This window comes from Eucyclogobius newberryi, unplaced genomic scaffold, assembly GCF_026437365.1.
Source record: "Eucyclogobius newberryi isolate DKJ021-1_F unplaced genomic scaffold, fEucNew1.0.hap1 SCAF_19, whole genome shotgun sequence".
Classification (NCBI taxonomy): Eukaryota; Metazoa; Chordata; class Actinopteri; order Gobiiformes; family Gobiidae; genus Eucyclogobius; species Eucyclogobius newberryi.
Window position 1 is genome coordinate 8,335,577 of NW_027315823.1, and position 18,658 is coordinate 8,354,234.

Consider the following 18,658-nt stretch of genomic DNA (forward strand, 5'->3'; position numbering starts at 1 on the left):
TTACCCGTTCAAGCAGGGACAGCGTGGCCTTCAGCGCCCCCTCTGGACGCCCAAAAGGAAAACAATATCTACAACCAATGGAAAAGCACTTCATTAGAAATTAGAGCGACTACGTGTCTTCCCATTTTCAGGGTTGTACTGTACTCTCTCTGTATTGATTGCCACCTACACTGGAAAAACACTACAGCCTTTTTCATTGTTGTGCTGTCCGAGGTCCCACCAGGCATCAAGATGTGTTATAACATTTGATTTTCCGCACGTTTTTTGGTACCAGTAGTACTTTAAAGATTTTGTCAGTACTTTTCTGTTAACTGTAAATGGAACGCAACCCTAGCGCTGTGTCGTGAGTTTGAATCCGGCTCCGACAATTTGCTGCATGCCCTTCCCCGCTCTCATCCCTCATTTCACGCTGCACTGTGCTGTCTACACAATTCAACACATGCATAAGCCACCGAATGGAACAAAATGTCTTATAAAAAGGACAAAAAAACAAGACAAAAAAACATTTATTATCCAATTAGACTAAATTTGACGAGCTTATGGCGTTTGTCCTTTATTCAGACCAGAAATGGACAAATCTTTTAGGTGGGAGGCGGAGCGGTCATCGTTTTACTGTGGACCAGCAGACCTGGACACAGTACACAGATACTGCACCTGAAGTGTGTGATCTGGTTCTCCAGCAGGACTCGGAGCCTCTCTTTAATCTCTTCAAAGCGGTCTCTCTCCTCCACGGTTACGGTCCCAATCCCATCAGGTCTGCAAAGTACACAAGGAGAGCGTTTAGCCAACAGCTCTGGCAAATGTTTACTTCTATTTGTATGGCCTTATACTTCTATTTGTATGGTCTTATACTTCTATTTGTATGGCCTTATACTTCTATTTGTATGGTCTTATACTTCTATTTGTATGGCCTTATACTTCTATTTGTATGGCCTTATACTTCTATTTGTATGGTCTTATACTTATATTTGTATGCTGTTATACTTATATTTGTATGATGTTATACTTCTATTTGTATGGTCTTATACTTCTATTTGTATGCTGTTATACTTCTATTTGTATGGTCTTATACTTCTATTTGTATGGCCTTATACTTCTATTTGTATGGTCTTATACTTCTATTTGTATGCTGTTATACTTATATTTGTATGATGTTATACTTATATTGGTATGGCCTTATACTTATATTTGTATGGTCTTATACTTCTATTTGTATGCTGTTATACTTATATTTGTATGATGTTATACTTATATTTGTATGGCCTTATACTTATATTTGTATGGTGTTATATTTCTATTATTTGATTCTATATTCTATTTTTGTGAAGTATTTTGTGCTGCCTTGAATTTGATTGAAATGCTATATATAAAGCTTCAAGTTATTGATGCCTGTAAGAACTTTGATTTCTTATAGAACAAAATTCAACTTTATTTTACATTTATTATTTTCGGAGGACAGAACAATAAAGTTTGGACTGTAATCATTTCCACACCTTAATGACCGGCGTGGCGACAACAATAACCAATGTTTATCATGTGACGAGAGCGTTGGATGAGGATTCGCGTGCCCGTAGTATGGCAGCCATAACGCCAGTCTTAGGTGGCGTGTGCTGCGGTGATCCTATGTGACATGGTGGGCTCTGGACGGAGTGTGAGCAGAGTGCATGTGACAGAGGAGGCGCTGGACTGGTGGCCATGACAGCATGATTAGAGGCCGGAGACATGACACCCCCCTGACACCCCCCTGTACATGTCATTTCAGTGGACACACAGCTGAGAGTGAGCGAGCGTGCGTGCGTGTGTGTGTATGTGTGCGTGTAGGTGTGTGTGTGCGTGTGTGTGTGTAGTAGCCGCACAATGAGTCTTACTAGGAAAGAAACACCATAAACCACCGTGCCATTTAAAAATCTGTATTACTCTATTCTTAAACGTATTTTCCAGTCGTATGCTTGCTTTTTTATTTTTATTTGTTTTTATTTATTTTATTTGTTTTGTTTATTTTATTTATTCTATTTATTCAATTCATTGTATTTATTTATTTTTGTTGTATTTTGTTGTATTTTATTTATTTTATTTATTTTATTTATTTTATTTATTTTATTTATTTTATTTATTTTATTTATTTTATTTATTTTATTTATTTTATTTATTTTATTTATTTTATTTTTTCTATTGTATCTATTGTATCTATTGTATCTATTTTATTTATTTTATTTATTTTATTTATTTTATTTATTTTATTTATTTTATTTATTTTATTTATTTTATTTATTTTATTTGTTTTATTTATTTTTTGTTTGTTTATATATTTTGGGGTAAAAATCATGAGTAGAAGTGTGTCTCTGTACTATCACTAAACATAAGCATACATAAGCAGGTAGGCAGATATCATGGATGAGTACGGTAAATGACGCATGAAAAAAAAAAGGTTCCTTACTATTTATATATTCATAATGCATTAATAATGCTTGTTATTTGTTCACAAGCGTTATAGTAATTGTCTAAGTGCGTAAAATCAATAAAGTAGTGCTTATTAACGCCCTAAAAACAACACGACCCGGTCAAGAGGCAGCAGCGCAAAGACCATTTTAACACTTGTAACCTCGCTTTAGTCACTTCTTTGACATAATACGGTAAGTGAGGATTTAGTAGTGACCTTTTACCCTTGAAAAGGTCACTAGGGAAGTGTAATTGTAATCGTAGGCGGACGTAAAGGCAGAAACACACTACAGTGTACGGAAACACGCGCCTCACCTTTCCCATGGTGACGAAACACACACAGGAAAAATGTCACACTAATTAAAGGCTGCAGGGCGCCTGTCCACGTGCGCGTTCTTGGCGGCTTCCTCATGTTTGATGCTTGACCTAATGACCTCACAACTCCGCTGACTAGAGCCAACAAATGAGCCATCAGAGCCACACGCGCGCCAGTGTCTTCAAATGCAATATATATATGTCGCGCTACGTACGGTGACACAATTATTCAGACTGACTGTAATCGTAGCAGACGCTGAATATGAATGATTTTATGGTGGGGTCATTTCATAGGGGCGTCGCAATGTATCGCAAAAGTATCGATATCGCAATATTGACAGATGCAATAATCAATATAGCAACAAACTAAACAAACAAAACTGGTGAAACAGGCAGATTTTTTGTGTTTTCTTTTTTTAACATTTTTTTTTTAGACATAAAACAACAAAAACATACATTAAAAAACAAGAAAATAATAATGATGATAAATGATTAAAAAAAAAAAAACAGAGCTGGGCAAGAGTACTCAGGATATTTAAAGAATAAAATGAGAAAGTAATAGGACGGTATCCAAAGGAAGGGGGTCAAATCATACTATGGCAAAATATATGAGACCCATTTTGTCCATTGTTTATTGAATTTATCTATTTTCAAATTGAGTCCAGAAGTTATTTTTTCTATGGTGCGTATGTCAGTTATGTCAGTCCAGTCCTTGATCATTGGAGCAGTTTGTGTCATCCATTTTTTCCTGGCGGCCAGAAATTTGCACCAAAGAGTTTTGAGGCCTAAATACATTGTTCCGAAATGGAGGTGAAAAATAGTCTGCATTGTCTTGTTAATTTATGCCCAATATTTCTGTGCAAGTCCCAAAACACATGGTAATGATTAGACTCCTGGCAACAGGAGTTTCTCGAGCATTCAGCACCTCCAAAACGGGCAGATTTCATTCATAATTCCTCTTATTTAGTCTAAATTAGCCTTGATTTAGTTTTGGTTTTGTCTCTAGTAAGTTTTTTATAATTGACAGAGTTTGCCCAATACATTAAGATATGAATTTGTTTTGATAAAAGTACATTTGTGTCAAAAAAGTATATTCAAATAACACAATTATGTCATGATCAGTGTAATTAACAGCCATGTTACACATCATAATAATTTTAAATATTTTTTAATTTGCTTATTTTTACTGTTGTGATGGCAATATATCCATCCATCTGTTACAAATGTCACTAACATGAGCCAAATTTGGGCAGAGCAAAAATAAAATTGACCAAAAGAAGATCCAAACAGATACTGCTCAATAGCCTTATCACATTACAGTTATTATCACTGATAATCAAAGATGACATCTGATTTCCAAATGCCAAGATATGGAGAGATGACAGCGCTCTGGACGGCAGTCAGAGCCTGACACGTTAGCCCCTGACAGGGCCGCGCTCTAACTTGTAGCAGCTCCGAGCCAGCAGGCTATTCATGTCTTGGGTGGGGGCGGGGTGTGGACAAGGAGTATTTACAACAGAGACGTCCAGCCGTCACTCATAACAACCTGTCAACCTGTCAGGCCTTGACCTCCAGGCGTGACAGCTGGTCTGGAGTGCCCAGGTCTGAGTGAGTAACATGTCACGCTGATGGAGCAGAAAAGTGTGCACTGGCAAAAGATGTTATGCCACAATAAAGTTCAATTAACTGAGAATATCTAATGAGAAACACAGCAACACAAATTAATCTGTAAACCTAGAGTTATACTACCATCATACTTGTATAACTGGTTTCTCCTCCAGTCTGCACTACACGAAGAAGTTAAGTCTTACACTTGTGTAAAATCTCCCACAGAGTTCATGTCCTCACGGAAACTGACGTGACATGATCATCCAGAAGTCTCCATGTAAATAATATTGACATTGGTCGCTTTTGAGAACGAGCCAGAGCAAAGCATGAGAACAAAACAGAATCATAGAAACATATTTACAGCCGCTCGCTTGCTCATAAATGGGATATCGATGTTATTTTGTTGTGTGCATAAACCACACTGTCCTAGCGCTAAATCTACTAAGTCAACTTGTAATTCATTAAGTCGGGCTTTTGTGGAACTACGTCCGCAGCCGGGATCAAGTGTCTCTTTTTATCTCCTTCTTGGAGCGAGTGCTGTCCATGTGTCCATCCTGATCAGAAAAGGCCCCAGTGCCTGTTTGTCAGGAGTGATGGACTGATGCAGAGATGGATAGAATGATGTGGACTTGGGGGAGGCGGGGGGGGTCCGACCTCTGACCTCTGCACTCCAGTGGCTCGCCAGCGCTCTACGTTGGAATTCCTCGGCGCCCACAGATGGCCGCCCGCCCGTGAGCTCGACACATGTGACGCGCGGACACGTCACCGCGGATCAGACTCGATGCAAACATTTAACTCGGGCCGATGAGCCGTGTCACCAAGGCAACGCGAATGTCACCAAAGCAGCAGACGTGACTGGGACCTGCACGAAAAGACAGCCCGACTGCTCAAGAGCTGCAGGAGCCAGGAGGAGGAGGAGGAGGACGGAACTCGTTTTTGCCGTGATTTATTCATCATTTTACGCATTAGTTGTTTGTTATCGGAGTACAACGCGTGTGGCTGGGCAATGCAAAACTCAGACTTTCCACAAAAAAGAATACCGTATTTTCTGGACTATAAGTGGCACCTTTTTTCATAGTTTGGGCCAGGGTGCGACTTATACTTATATTTATACTTATACATACACATGACTATTTGTCGGGTTTGTGACCAGATTTATGAAAACCGTCTGAATGAACAAAAAATAAATAAATGTGACAAAATGTGTTTTATCTGAATGTTTTTTTAACTATAGATTGAATTAAAAAACACTTAATTTTCTATCTAAAATAGTCCCAGTTATTAGGCCCGAGCCCCAGCAGGGCGGAGGGCCTATTGCTCCCGCAACGCTGCCGAAGGCAGCGTTGCAACTGTCTGACCAAACATGCGGGCGCAGCCCGCATGTTTGGTACCCCGTCGCCCCTGGCAAGTACAGTGAACTAGCCCATGCCGAAGGCATGGATCATGCATACTTACTCCTGCTATGACAGAAATAGTCAACAATTAGTGAATGGGCGTAGCCCATTCACTAATTGTTGACAACAGCAGCGCGAAGCGCTGCATTCCTCCAAAAACCCTCCTGGCATCGTCCCGTACGCGAGAATCCATGCCGCAGGCATGGGCCATGCTTGTATCTGCTCAAATTAATGGAAGTCTATGGGGAGTGGGCGGGGCATCCCGACGGAATAGGGAGTGACAAGCGCGTAAGCGCTCGTAATGATGATTCCACCCCATGGCGGCATCGGGAAGGCTTAGAGCTTTCAAACGATGTATAATTTGTTGTTATAGTGGAAACGGCTATATTGTTTTTGCTAAAAATATTATTATTTTTATTTTTCTTGTTCTTCTGCTTTTTGATCTCTAATTTGACCCCCTGAACATGCTCAAAAACTCACCAAACTTTGCCCAAAATTCAGAATCGGCGAAAAATTTGATTTTTTCTGGGCCATTTTTTTTTTTCGTTAAAAAATGGCGCGACAGCGCCACCGACAAAAGTCAAAATACATTGCGCCTATGGGAGACGCCCCGAGGTCAACTTTGGCGTAAAGCTACGAAATTCGGGACACGCATTCCTCTCGTGAGGACGAACAAAAAAAATCATTGTGGCCACGCCCCCAGACTTACCCTATGGCCGCCATCTTCCTTTGAAAATGAAAATACGCTGTGTTAGTCATTTTGTTCATGTCAAACTTTGACGAACTCCTCCTAGGGCGTTTTGCCCACCGACTTCAAAATCGGCGTACGTCCTCTGGACAAGTGGGGCATCTAAAGTTATTCAATTTTTTGAGATACCTTTAACGGTCTGTGTGCGGCGCAGCCGCAAAGTTGGACAACTTATTTTGGAATATTGCAGATCTAAAAATTGCTCCCATTTGATCAAAACCAGTCCGATTAGGACCAAATTTGAATCAGTTGTTAAACTTTCTAGTTTGGACCAGTTTAGGCTGACAAAATTGAAATGGCCGCGATAGCGCCCCCTACAGAGTGACCTTTAAATTAACATTGAAGGTCAAAAATTAGTTTTACCAAAATTGTCTAAACTTTACCCAAAATTCTATTTTGCCGTCCCGATCACAAAAGCCAATCACAAAAATGCCTAAATTTTTACGGCGTAGTCGTAGCGATGACAGAAACCTCCCATGTTATCCCTATGGGAAAACCGCAAAATCTCTCAAATTACCACATTTTTATGTTTTACACTTCAACGAACTCCTCCTAGTGCGTTTTGCCCACCAACCTCAAAATCGGTGTACGTCCTCTAGACAAGTGGTGCATCTAAAGTTATCCAAATTTTAAGGATAACTTTTACGGTCTCTGTGCGACGGAGCCGCAAACGTTTCCCAGAATTCTGACTATTTGGCCTTCAGAGTGGCCTATAAACAATAGAGTTTTTCCAAATGACATGACATTTTGCACTAAATTCTAATTTGCCATCCTGATCATACAAGTATGAGAGCCAAAGTCATATTTTGTACGGCGTAACCGTAGCGTTGACAGAAACATCCCATGTTATCCTTATGGGAAAATCGTAGAATCGCTCAAATCACCACATTTTTACACTTCACACTTTAACAAACTCCTCCTAGGGCGATTGTCCGATCAAGCTCATATTTGGGGAAAATCATCTACACAAGCGGGCCATCAAAACTTATCCATATTTTGATTCTAAGTGCTACGGTCTCTGTGTGGCGGACCCGCAAATATATGTCAGAAATGGGAAAACAGCGAAATCTCCAAAATGACCACATTTTCACGCTTCACACTTTCACCAACTCCTCCTAGGCCGATTGCCCGATCAAACTCATATTTGGGGAAATCATCTACACAAATGGGGCATCAAAAGTTATCCATATTTTGATTTTAAGTGCTACGGTCTCTGTGCCGTGGAGCTGCAAATATACTGTCACAAATGGGAAAAACGCCAAATCCTTGAAATGTTCACATTTATGCTTCACACTTTAATGAACTCCTCTGTGGGCAATAGCTCGATCAAGCTCATATTTGGGAAAAATAATCTACACAAGCGGAGCATCAAAAGTTATCCATATTTTTATTCCAAGTGTCACGGTCTCTGTGCGCTGGAGCTGCACATTTGACCGACATTTGTGTTAATTTGCACTGGTTAAGCACAGCATTGTACATGTCCAATGTGTCGCTGTCTTAGTTCTTAGACAATTGCGTTAGCGCCATCTCTGTAAAATGCAGAGAGCAGAGTCGGAAGGCCGGCGGCCCGCGAGGGCCGTTGGATGCCGCTTGCGGCTTTAATTTTCTTTAGTTCTTCTGATCATATTGTGAAATTAATAATCACAATAATTGATTAACGTGTCTTTAAACTCTTAAAGAAGAACTAAGAAGAGCTAATTTTCACCTTATTGAACGTCTTTGTAAGTCCCTGTGATGGTTAAATATGTATTTTTTGGGCGTGCCCTTCGTCGCCCCCTGCTGTCTCTGGGCAGAAAACGAGCCTTGCATTTGCCGACATCGACTCGAAGACAACTCTCTGAGAAACCCTGGCTCTTTTTTATACATAGCAATGTTAAATGCTTTTGTATGTGATTATATTGTATCAATATGATGGAGAAAGACAGGAGAACATGTGGGGACATTTCTGACCATGTCTTTTCACAGGGGAGATGCAGGTGGCGCTCTATTCAATTCATTTCAATACATTTTTGTATTACGCCTAAAATCACAGTAATGGTACACAGATGACACAGGTCACTATATAAGTCATGTCCGAGTGATTTTAATGCATTTTTCCTGTTGTGTGAAGCACTTTGAATTCCCTTGTGTATGAACAGTGCTCTACAAATAATATAATACTTGCCTTGCCTTAAGGGAACTGAACGTGTGATTTTATTAAGGTGTTTACATGTTGGAGGAATGATCTATTACACACTGTGAATGATGGCATATTAAAAATGCAACAGTTATTTAGTCGAAGTGTTAATGTAATGCTGTGACATTATTGGAGTTAAGGTGCCTTTGATACGGCCCAGTAAACCTGAACCAAACTTACCTTTTGGCTCCAGTCCACATCTGAACCCTGAGGTCCTTTTTCTTCATGAAATCACTGATTCTGAGCTCTCTCTTTGCACTAGGGGGAGGGCTCTCAGGGGCAAATGGGTACAGGGCTTGTATGAGCTCGTCCTCGGATATGGGCCAGTTTAAAATCTCAGACAGACACTGACTGCGGGACCATGCAGGGGTGAGGAGGGAATGGTACGTTTGTCAAAATGACCGGGAAATAGAAGTTAAAAGAAAAGGTAAAGAGGTAAAAGAAAAGGAAGAAAAAGAAAGAGGCAAGCAAATCCAATTAAAAATGACACATGCTTGTGGGAAACATAAAAAGGGAGTTAGACCATTAGACCTCTGAAGATAGTGTACCTGTTTCCATGGACATGGGAGGCACAGAAAGCGTAGCTGTAATGGAGAAGAGTCGGGTCGATCATGGCTCCGTTCTCAGCGCGCTCCAGAAGGTCGCTCAGGTAACACAGGTGTCGATGGCAGCCTCGGACGCCGTACCGGGCACAGTACTCATCCAGAACAAACACTTGCCCAGGACTGAACCAGCCCTGCAAATACATGTGACATGTGTCAATGACATACAACACAGGGGGGTTCATTAAAGAGGAAATCATTCCCTACACAAAGACAGTAAACACATTACCTATTTATAATATAATATCTACAAAAGAATATACATATTTTTGAAGATGGTCAGTTATTGTCTCCAACAGGAAAACCCTCTTGCAAAGCCCGATATCGTCCGATCTGAAGCGGAGCAGGATTGGGCCTGGTTAGTTGGGGCGACAGTGGCTCAGTGGTTAGAGCACTCACTGACCAAACTCACTGACCAAGCTGAAAGTCAGAGTTGAACTTTCTGCTCGGACCAAGTTCTGTTGTTGTGTCCTTGGGCAATACACTTCATCCACATTGCCTAATGGCCAAATGGATGTGGTTTCTGCTTGAATGGTGGTGGTCAGGATAGTCTCTTACCACCACCAGTGTAGAGTGAATTCTGTGTAGCGCTTTGAGAGGCTTCACCAAGCCTGTAATGCACATTACAGTGTGAGAAACCACCAGGTGAGGCGCTAGTGGCAACTGAGCTGTGTCCTTGGGCAAGACACTTCATCCACCCTGCCTCCAGTGTACGCTGGTTTGAATGAGAGATCAGTTCAGTTCAGTTTACATTACTACCATGGCTACAATCCAGCTACAATGTCTGTCATCTACAGTATGTTCATTAACATGCACTGTACTGACCAAAAAAAGGTATAAAATCATATAGTATAGTTCAAAATGATTGTTGAACTATACTTGAACCACAACCATGAGTTTTACAGACACATTTTAGCACATTTTGATTGCCAAAAGATCAGAGAGAATAAACAAAATCTAAGATACTGTATTTATTTTAGTATTATTGCCGACACCAACATTTTAACCACACACTGTAAATGCTAAAACAAGGCCCACAGAATCAAGGGTTTTCAACATCTCACCAGACATGAGTAGGAGTCATTGAGTCTGTGGTCCAGACTGAGGCGCTGCACCAGCTCGAACAGCGAGGCGTGGTCGAAGTTACAGGGATTGGCTGAAATGAACTCATCCATGCCGTGTTTCTGCGCCCGGTCAGCATCTGCCCCAACCAAACACACGGCAGTGATGTTAGAAAACAATTTACATGTGATAAATAACCTCACATTCAGGCACACAAACATCAATCACAACAGGGCTCGACACATGAGCACAGGGGTAGAAGTCATCCATATTACAACTGCCATATCCAAACTTCCTATACTATCCAAAGCAAGGTCTATAGAAAAAAAGTCACAGCTTTGATAATAAAATAAAACAGCAAATATTAGTCTTCACCAAGATCTAAAGGATGTCTTCAATGTACAAATGTGCCAACCTGTAACTGAGTTTTCTGACTAATGACTAAACCTGATTCATCTTGTAGCACTTGTGGATTCGTTCGGTGTAGTTCTGGTAATGTTCAAAAAAATATATAATAATGAAATAAAAAGAAATAGACAAATTCTTTATCAATTCAAATGGACAAAAAACAATTTGGAATAAATTATTCCCATTTCGTGATGATGTTACATGACTCCCAATGTTGTATGGATGCAACATACAATATCAATTGCTTAATTTCACTGTATTTCATTTATAGGTTAAATAGCGAGTCTGTATGCTCCCAGTAAAGCCATCTTGTTTATTCCGTTTGTATTTGGGTAAAGGACAAAAAGCGTTGAGAAAAGGATTCAAATTTGACTGATGAATGTCACTGATCGTAACAATATCAACCAATATCAAGTGTCAAATGTAGTTTTTTTTTGTAGTAACGCAACATTCTGCAGATTATTTGACAACTGTGAAAATGGCAGCAGTACATGCGTGTGCAGGTGAGGCCCATCCTTTCCTGCCACAAAGGTGTCACAGAGCCACATCACTGTATCGAACGTTGTCAGCCAGTGTCCTCTTGACTGCCGCGCGCAGACTCCCCCGGCTGTCAATCACCCCACGCAAACAAAGAACAGGACGCCGCTGCGAGCTGCTCGTGTCCCCTCGACGAGTCCCGCCCACAATCCCCTCCACAAAATCTAAAAAGGTGACATTGCGGTGCCCCTTTGGTCAGTGGCTGGTGGCCTGTCAGGTCCGCTCGACGTGAGTGAGCGGAGGCGCGGGCTGGACGGTAACTCGCACTGACACCGAGCTCCCGTGTCCAGTGTCTGAGCGGCCGGAGTGCTGCCCAAACATGATTGATGCCCACCATTCATTTATAGATCCAGCAGAGGCAGACGGCTGGGCTGAGGGGCTGCCTCCGTCTCAACCCAACTGACCACGCACAAGCGCCCCGTGTGCATCATGGCAAGTGTCAAACTACAGAGGCTCAAGGAACACCGCCATGAGCCAAACGAGGAGACAACTGTTCAAAACTTCTGATATTTCAATAGTACGTTCATATGTGAGAATGCAGCCTGAACGCTTATGTCATTTGAAGAATATTGGCAGAAACTGTAGATAGATTTGATAGATTTGGTTTGGACTTCTAGATAAGATACCACTTATGAAGCATTTACATCTAAACCAGGGCTGCACCATTTGGAGGGAATAAATTGTGTTGCGATGAAATTTGCGATGTATGTTTGAAAAGTATTAACATTTGAGAGAAGAATGAAATCTGAACTGATAAACTAAGAAAATTATGTTTGTAGAGGTACAAACTACAGGTAAAACAAGATGTTTTGTTCTTTGCAGTTGGTGATCAGTCAGTTTTATACATCTATCATATCAAAGTGGCCTCTATTCAATATTCCAAGAACATTTTACAAAGGTTTGCAAACTTGTGTTTAGAATTCAAAGTCAAGTTAAATTGTACTTTGTCTTCCTGATTGTAATTCAAATGTTCTTGTTGTAGGAAGTGTGAGTGCTCTTTGTTTCCTTTTGTTGTGACAGCGTTGATTTAGCTTAAAGTTGTAGTGTGTGCAGGGGGGGGGCACGATGATCATATTCATTGCACTCATCCAGGTGTGAACTAGCAAGTAGTTATTTGGTAACAGTAACTGATTGGTGTCTGATTTAATTGTGCCGCATCCACACTGTATAATTCATGTCCTGGCACTCTTAACTTGGTAATTACCAGTTGCTGGGGCTCAGTGGGGCTCCAGGGGTTGTGTCAAAAACAGCTCCCCAGACAAATTCACTTACACAGATGCATACAAGGTGCTCCGTCTAATTCTTTTTCAATTTGACGTTATACTTTTGGTCTCGTTTCGCAGCTATTTGCCGTATATCCAAGCGCACACGGCTCGGTTTACGTTCTGCCCTCGACACCTGCCATTTTAAGAATCCAAGTGCAATCTAAGTTGTGTGTTAACGCTGACGTGTTCAGAGCGGGCCATCTGTTGTGTGCACTCTTAATCTGGTGCTGTAACTACAACATTCCTCTTATTGAGAAAGTGTAAAGCCATTAGGGCCAAAGCGATTGACAGACGGGGAGAATAAACAAACATGTACGAGAGACGAGCGTTTCGAAAGAGTTTCTACGATGAGCACGAACCATCCAGTCCGGCTACAAGAGAGCAGAGTTGAGAGACAGTCGACAGAGGAAGGGACGACACGGTGTTGTACAGTCGAAGCTCAGAGCGAGACAAGAGCAGGAGCAGGACGAAGGACACTGAGAGGATTGATATTTTTCTTCTTAAAGGGGACATATTATGCGACTTTAATGAGCGTTTAACTTTACAGCCTTCCTCATCGTTAGTTTACTCAAAGATGTATTTAGATTGCTTCCTGCATGTTTGAGTGATACTGTATTGTCCGGCAACTGAGGCTCTAGGGCTCAGAAAATTCCTGTTTTCACCTACCCCCTACCCCAGCCCACATCCCTGTACTTTGTGAAAAAATAGGTTTATCAGGAAGTCAATGGATCTGTTTCTATTACTAAGCCGTTTTGTGGTTTAAAATCAATACAATGATCTACTTATGTTATAGTTCTATACAAAGTATCTAGAAAAAGGCTTAATATGTCTCCTTTGTCTATTTCCAGTAAAACCTTTCATACATCGGTTTCATGCATTATTATATATATGATTTATTTTTTTCATCTTCAGCGGTCAAATGTAATTCTCAAAAAACAAAATGTGCACAATCTCTTGGCACAAGAGCTTATTTTATGCCTAGCAAATGGCAAAATAAGTGTATTTTAAAAGTGTAAATGGATGAATAGAAAATAGAAATGATCAAAAACAAAAGTAATAGAAACACACTGCTAAAGCTACTTAAGAGGCTGTTATTTTTCTGTTTTTCACATTTAAAAAATACGTTGGTGAGGGAATGCTCCATCTTTCTGTCATCTGAAAAAGGCCACTTGTCAGATGTGGTGGAGGAAAAGGGCTTTCGTCACATTCCAGAGAAGGGAAATGCAGGGCTAAAGGTAAAGAACGCTCTGAAGTGTGTGGCAGGCCCTGATCCAGACTGTGACATATTTACTTCACACCGCGAGGTCAAGTCAATAACCAGCGAGACCAGCACAACAAACAACACTTTCACGGAGGAAGCGAAGTTACATTGCACTTTTGTCGATCGTGAAACCTCTTTCCAGGCACGGGATTCGTCATGTACGATGCCGTCACGTAACGAGGCGAGTTCGTGCAGTTCTTACGGCGCGGCGACTCGTAATATGGGCTGCGAAAGTGAGTTCAATGGCGATAACTTACAGAATTGAGATATGGGTGCGTCCAGCTGCGGAGCGGTGCCCCCTTTTGAGTTGAGCTTCTGGACTTGGGTGGGAGGGACCGGTTTATGGGACTGGCCCGTCGCCCGGTACATGGCCTGCACCCATAGGATCCGGTCCTGCTCGTCGTCGCTGGCAAAGATCACAGTGTCGCCTTCTTTCACGGCGTTGAAGAAGGTTCGGCCTCCATCCAGACCTATAAATCCAACAAAAGCAATCGTGTAGCCCACTACCTTCTGTGTGCTGTTCAAGGATAGGTTGATGCTGCCATAAAGACTGATTTTCAAACTCTCTCTCTCTTCTCACCTGGTTGAGGGTCAGTATAGTCCACTGTGTAGCCGTCCAATTGGAGTAACTCAACAGGTTCCGCCTTCTTTTCTCGATAGCTACTCATGGCGAACGTGTACTGACTCACCTGCACAAAAGCAAAGAGAAATGTGTGTCAGTGTCAGTGAAGAAACATTTGTCCAAGATTTTAAAACAATTATTCCCTAAATATCCCATACAAAATGTAGTGAACTGTAATTAGATGTAATTAAAAGTAATGATTCCTTTGTGCAGAGCTATTTGACAATGACAAGCACAAACAGACAATAGTTCAGTTCTTTGTTTTCCTTTCAGCTGTTCCTCTTCCCATATTCCCCTGTCCTGTTTACTCCAACTTCATGTTCTACACAGATCTCTTCTTTGGTCTTCATGTTTTGTCAGCCAACTCTAAGTTCAGCATCTTGAATGAACTCACTGCTCCTCATTTGCAGGTCTCTAAACAACGTGAATCCAGATGGACTCATTACCAAAGAAAACCTAAACATCCTGCGTCTTTGGGTCCCTGAAAAGCGCTATACAAATAAAAAGATTTATTATTATCCTCATCTCTGCTTTCTCCAGCTCTGCCTCCTGTCTTTTACTTAGAATACCAAGCCAAGAACATACATGTAAATAAATGGTCAATGGTCACATTTATATAGTGCTTTTCTGCCTCCAGTGCACTCAAAGCACATTAAATGAAGGATCCATTCACACAAATTCGTGTACTCAGACCCGGGGTGAAGCGGGTGAAGTGTTTTTCCCAAGGACACAATGACAATATGCACCTGAGGGACCTGCGATCGAACCCTCAACCGGTGGGCTACTTATCTGACTGATCTACCAACATCCTTTATGTCAGGAGCGGGATTTGGACCAACGACTTCAGATCAGAGGATCAGCACCACCAACTGTAGCGACTGTAGAACATTTTTAGTTAAATACATGAGAGAAGGAACTATATTTTATATTTATTGCACTAATAGTTTTTTTTATTTTTTTGTAGTAAGATAAACTTCAGCTATAGAGGGTCAAATGAGATTAAAATGAAGGTTCATAAGTGTTTTGATCTGCTATGAGTGTAATTTACAATATTTTTCACAATATTTTACATTTAGAAAAGAGTTTGCTGAGACTCACAAGATTAGATCAGATTTTCTTTTACTTGCTGGTTACAACCTGCAGACCATTGTTAAAACCTATTCTAAAATCATTCATTTTAAAAGAATACCTCCACTCTCTGTGAGAAGAGTAGGTCCTGAAGAAAGCAAAGAGCATTCTGGGACAGCCCCACCACCCGGACTCCTTCAGCCTTCAGGGCATTGTTCTTACAGGCTGGTACAATCCCCGAGTCTTTTGTGCCTCTGCAGTTAAACTGCTGAACTCAGATGGCAGTGAAGTTTGTTATATTGTAATATATTGTTGTGTATTGTAAGCGATGAGTTCCTCTTGTATTTAACTGTATGTATGTGTGCAAAATGCTCTGGGAATGTTTGGAATGTCTGTGGCATGACATGGTTTCAGTATTTCCGTTTTTTGTTATATTTTCTGTAATAAATACTTAATAAGCATTAAGGTAAATAGATTTTATTGATTTCATTTATTCCTTAATGTCCATTGATTGCTTTAAGATAAATATGGGTCATAGTGGCTCCCATGTTTAATATGAGTGACACTCTGGGGCCCGCGTCTCGTGTAGCTGCCAGTCATTTCAGCCTGTCTTCCCCAATCACCAGCCCTGGCCAACGCAGCACTGTCGCCACCTCTGCCTCAGCGAGTGGCAGCTCTCAGTCCAGCTGCAGCCGTGTGCGTGTGTACGTGTGTTTGTTTGTGTGTGTGCGTGTGTGTGTGTGCGTATATGTGTGTGTGCGTGTGTGTGTGTGTGTGTGTGTGTGTGTATGTGTGTGTGCCCGTGTGCGTGTGTGTATGTGTGTGTGTGTATCCGTGTGCGTATATGTGTGTGTGTGTGCCAAATGAAATTCCATACTGCTGCTCTGATGAGACCCGGGGCCACGTAAAGGATGGAGGACTGCTCGAGCAACTCCCTCCAGGACAGGACAGCACTGTGGCGAGTCCTGAGCCCGCCCCTCGCCGCAGCCAGCCGAAAAAACACGCCGCTGCGCCGGGGACGGGAGCTGTCAGTCACCCCACAGTGAGGAGGAAGGCCCCACATCATTACAGGAAACACATGCACACAAACACTGCACATGATGGAGCTGATGTGGCATGTGTCTCCCCAAACTAACTTTGAAATCGGAACTAGACAAAAAGTTGTACGCGGATTGACTAGAACGCGACAATCGCTTCTGATATATCTGAAATAGGAAACACACAGACCACACTAAGATACAAGGTCGACAATCAAATGTGCAGTTATGCAAAATGTGTGCCTGGAGCAAGCTAGGGTGTTGTTTGAGATCATGAACGGTTTATAAATGACAACAAATAATAGCATATATTTCTTATAAATAGTAGTATCATATTTGGCTGATTCTGATACCGATATATAAGAATGCAGAGCTTGGCCAATAAGCTGTGCTCATATTTTTGGCCTAATATGTAGAGCTGATTTTGATTTAAAAAATATGGAATTATATTTAGACAACCTTGTTTCACTAATAACTTATAATGGAGCCGTGTAATCACATGTTGTGCTATTCCATCATCTATTTTCTATTTAAGTGTTGAAATAAAGCTTTATGTTTCTCCTTTAAACTCTCGCTCATCTCATACGGGCAGTTTAGAGCTGCAGTCTTTAGTTTAGAGCTGCAGTCTTTAGTTTAGAGCTGCAGTCTTTAGTTTAGAGCTGCTGTTTAGAGCTGCAGTCTTTAGTTTAGAGCTGCAGTCTTTAGTTTAGAGCTGCAGTCTTTAGTTTAGAGCTGCTGTTTAGAGCTGCAGTCTTTAGTTTAGAGCTGCAGTCTTTAGTTTAGAACTGCAGTCTTTAGTTTAGAGCTGCAGTCTTTAGTTTAGAGCTGCAGTCTTTAGTTTAGAGTTTAGAGCTGCAGTCTTTAGTTTAGAGCTGCCGTCTTTAGTTTAGAGCTGCTGTTTAGAGCTGCAGTCTTTAGTTTAGAGCTGCAGTCTTTAGTTTAGAGCTGCAGTCTTTAGTTTAGAGCTGCAGTCTTTAGTTTAGAGTTTAGAGCTGCAGTCTTTAGTTTAGAGCTGCCGTCTTTAGTTTAGAGCTGCTGTTTAGAGCTGCAGTCTTTAGTTTAGAGCTGCAGTCTTTAGTTTAGAGCTGCAGTCTTTAGTTTAGAGCTGCTGTACAATCAGAAGACTTTTGAAGGGGGCGGGGCCTTTAACAACAGCATTAATGAGCACAAACCCTTGTTCTAAGTATTTAAACTGTCTAATTACTTGATGTTTATTTGGCTCTATAATGTCATAGTAAACCACAATATACTATAGAGTATAAAACAAAAATAAAGTACATTTTAATGTAACTTTTGCAGAATGGCCCGTGGCCCGGTTTTGGGCCCCGGCCCTGTGGTTGTGGACCCCTGGTTTAGTGGATTAATCTGAACGACGCTGAACGAACCAAAAGTTGTACGAGTGAACTAATTACTTTATTCATTCTACATTTAAATTATGAGGATTTCTATGGAACAAGAGCAAAGGAAAAGTGAGTTAGCTGCGTTTGAGCGTTAAATACACCTTTTTTATACATAAATACATCGTTTCAAAGCACTTTTATAAATTGTTGTTTGTTGTTTGGGGCAGATACATGTGATATTTGATCGTTTTCAGAGCTTTGGCCACGCCCTCTCGTGTCTTTAGACGACAGCTCTAACTTCACTGCCACATTCTGACTTAAACATCCATCGTAAGCGTACGCTCTTTATTCTTCTCCATCCAAGACCAAGTTGACTTCTCTGTTGCAGTTGACTTTGAGAGAGTTTGTTTTTTAATCCGTGAGTGCAGGTGTTTCATTTACACTTTCACATCTCAGACATGGAAACTTGGCTCAATAATCGCAGGATTTTATCAAATTAAGTAAAAAGATTAATCAACATCTAGGAGCAGTCTCGACGTGTAACGCTGACAACTCCCGGGGTTCAGTCGAAGCGTAAATGATACTTGACAATTAAAACCTATTCCAGTCTGAACATAAGTCATGTGATTGTGATGTAATGTGGTTATTCATCTGACAGTTATCCTGACATAAAGAAGCACTTCAACCTAGTAAAATAGTTCAAAAGGTTGTGGGTTTTCAGAATATCTCAACTAAATCATCTAATTCAGAGGGGGAAATAATCAATTTACTGACAC

General features: G+C 41.1%; 1 protein-coding gene across 4 annotated transcripts in view; it reads right to left on the reverse strand.

Moving 5' to 3' along the window:
• The window catches only part of cadpsa (Ca2+-dependent activator protein for secretion a), a 93,845-nt gene that overhangs the window by 41,007 nt on the left and 34,180 nt on the right, over positions 1-18,658 (reverse strand). For all 4 annotated transcript variants that reach the window (XM_072451617.1, XM_072451616.1, XM_072451619.1 and 1 more), the window contains exons 10-15: positions 14,396-14,504; positions 14,073-14,285; positions 10,347-10,483; positions 9,229-9,416; positions 655-756; positions 5-68 (exon numbers count right to left, since the gene is read on the reverse strand). In XM_072451617.1, coding sequence (XP_072307718.1) covers positions 5-68; positions 655-756; positions 9,229-9,416; positions 10,347-10,483; positions 14,073-14,285; positions 14,396-14,504 — 813 coding nt within the window. The remainder of the gene's footprint in view (positions 1-4; positions 69-654; positions 757-9,228; positions 9,417-10,346; positions 10,484-14,072; positions 14,286-14,395; positions 14,505-18,658) is intronic.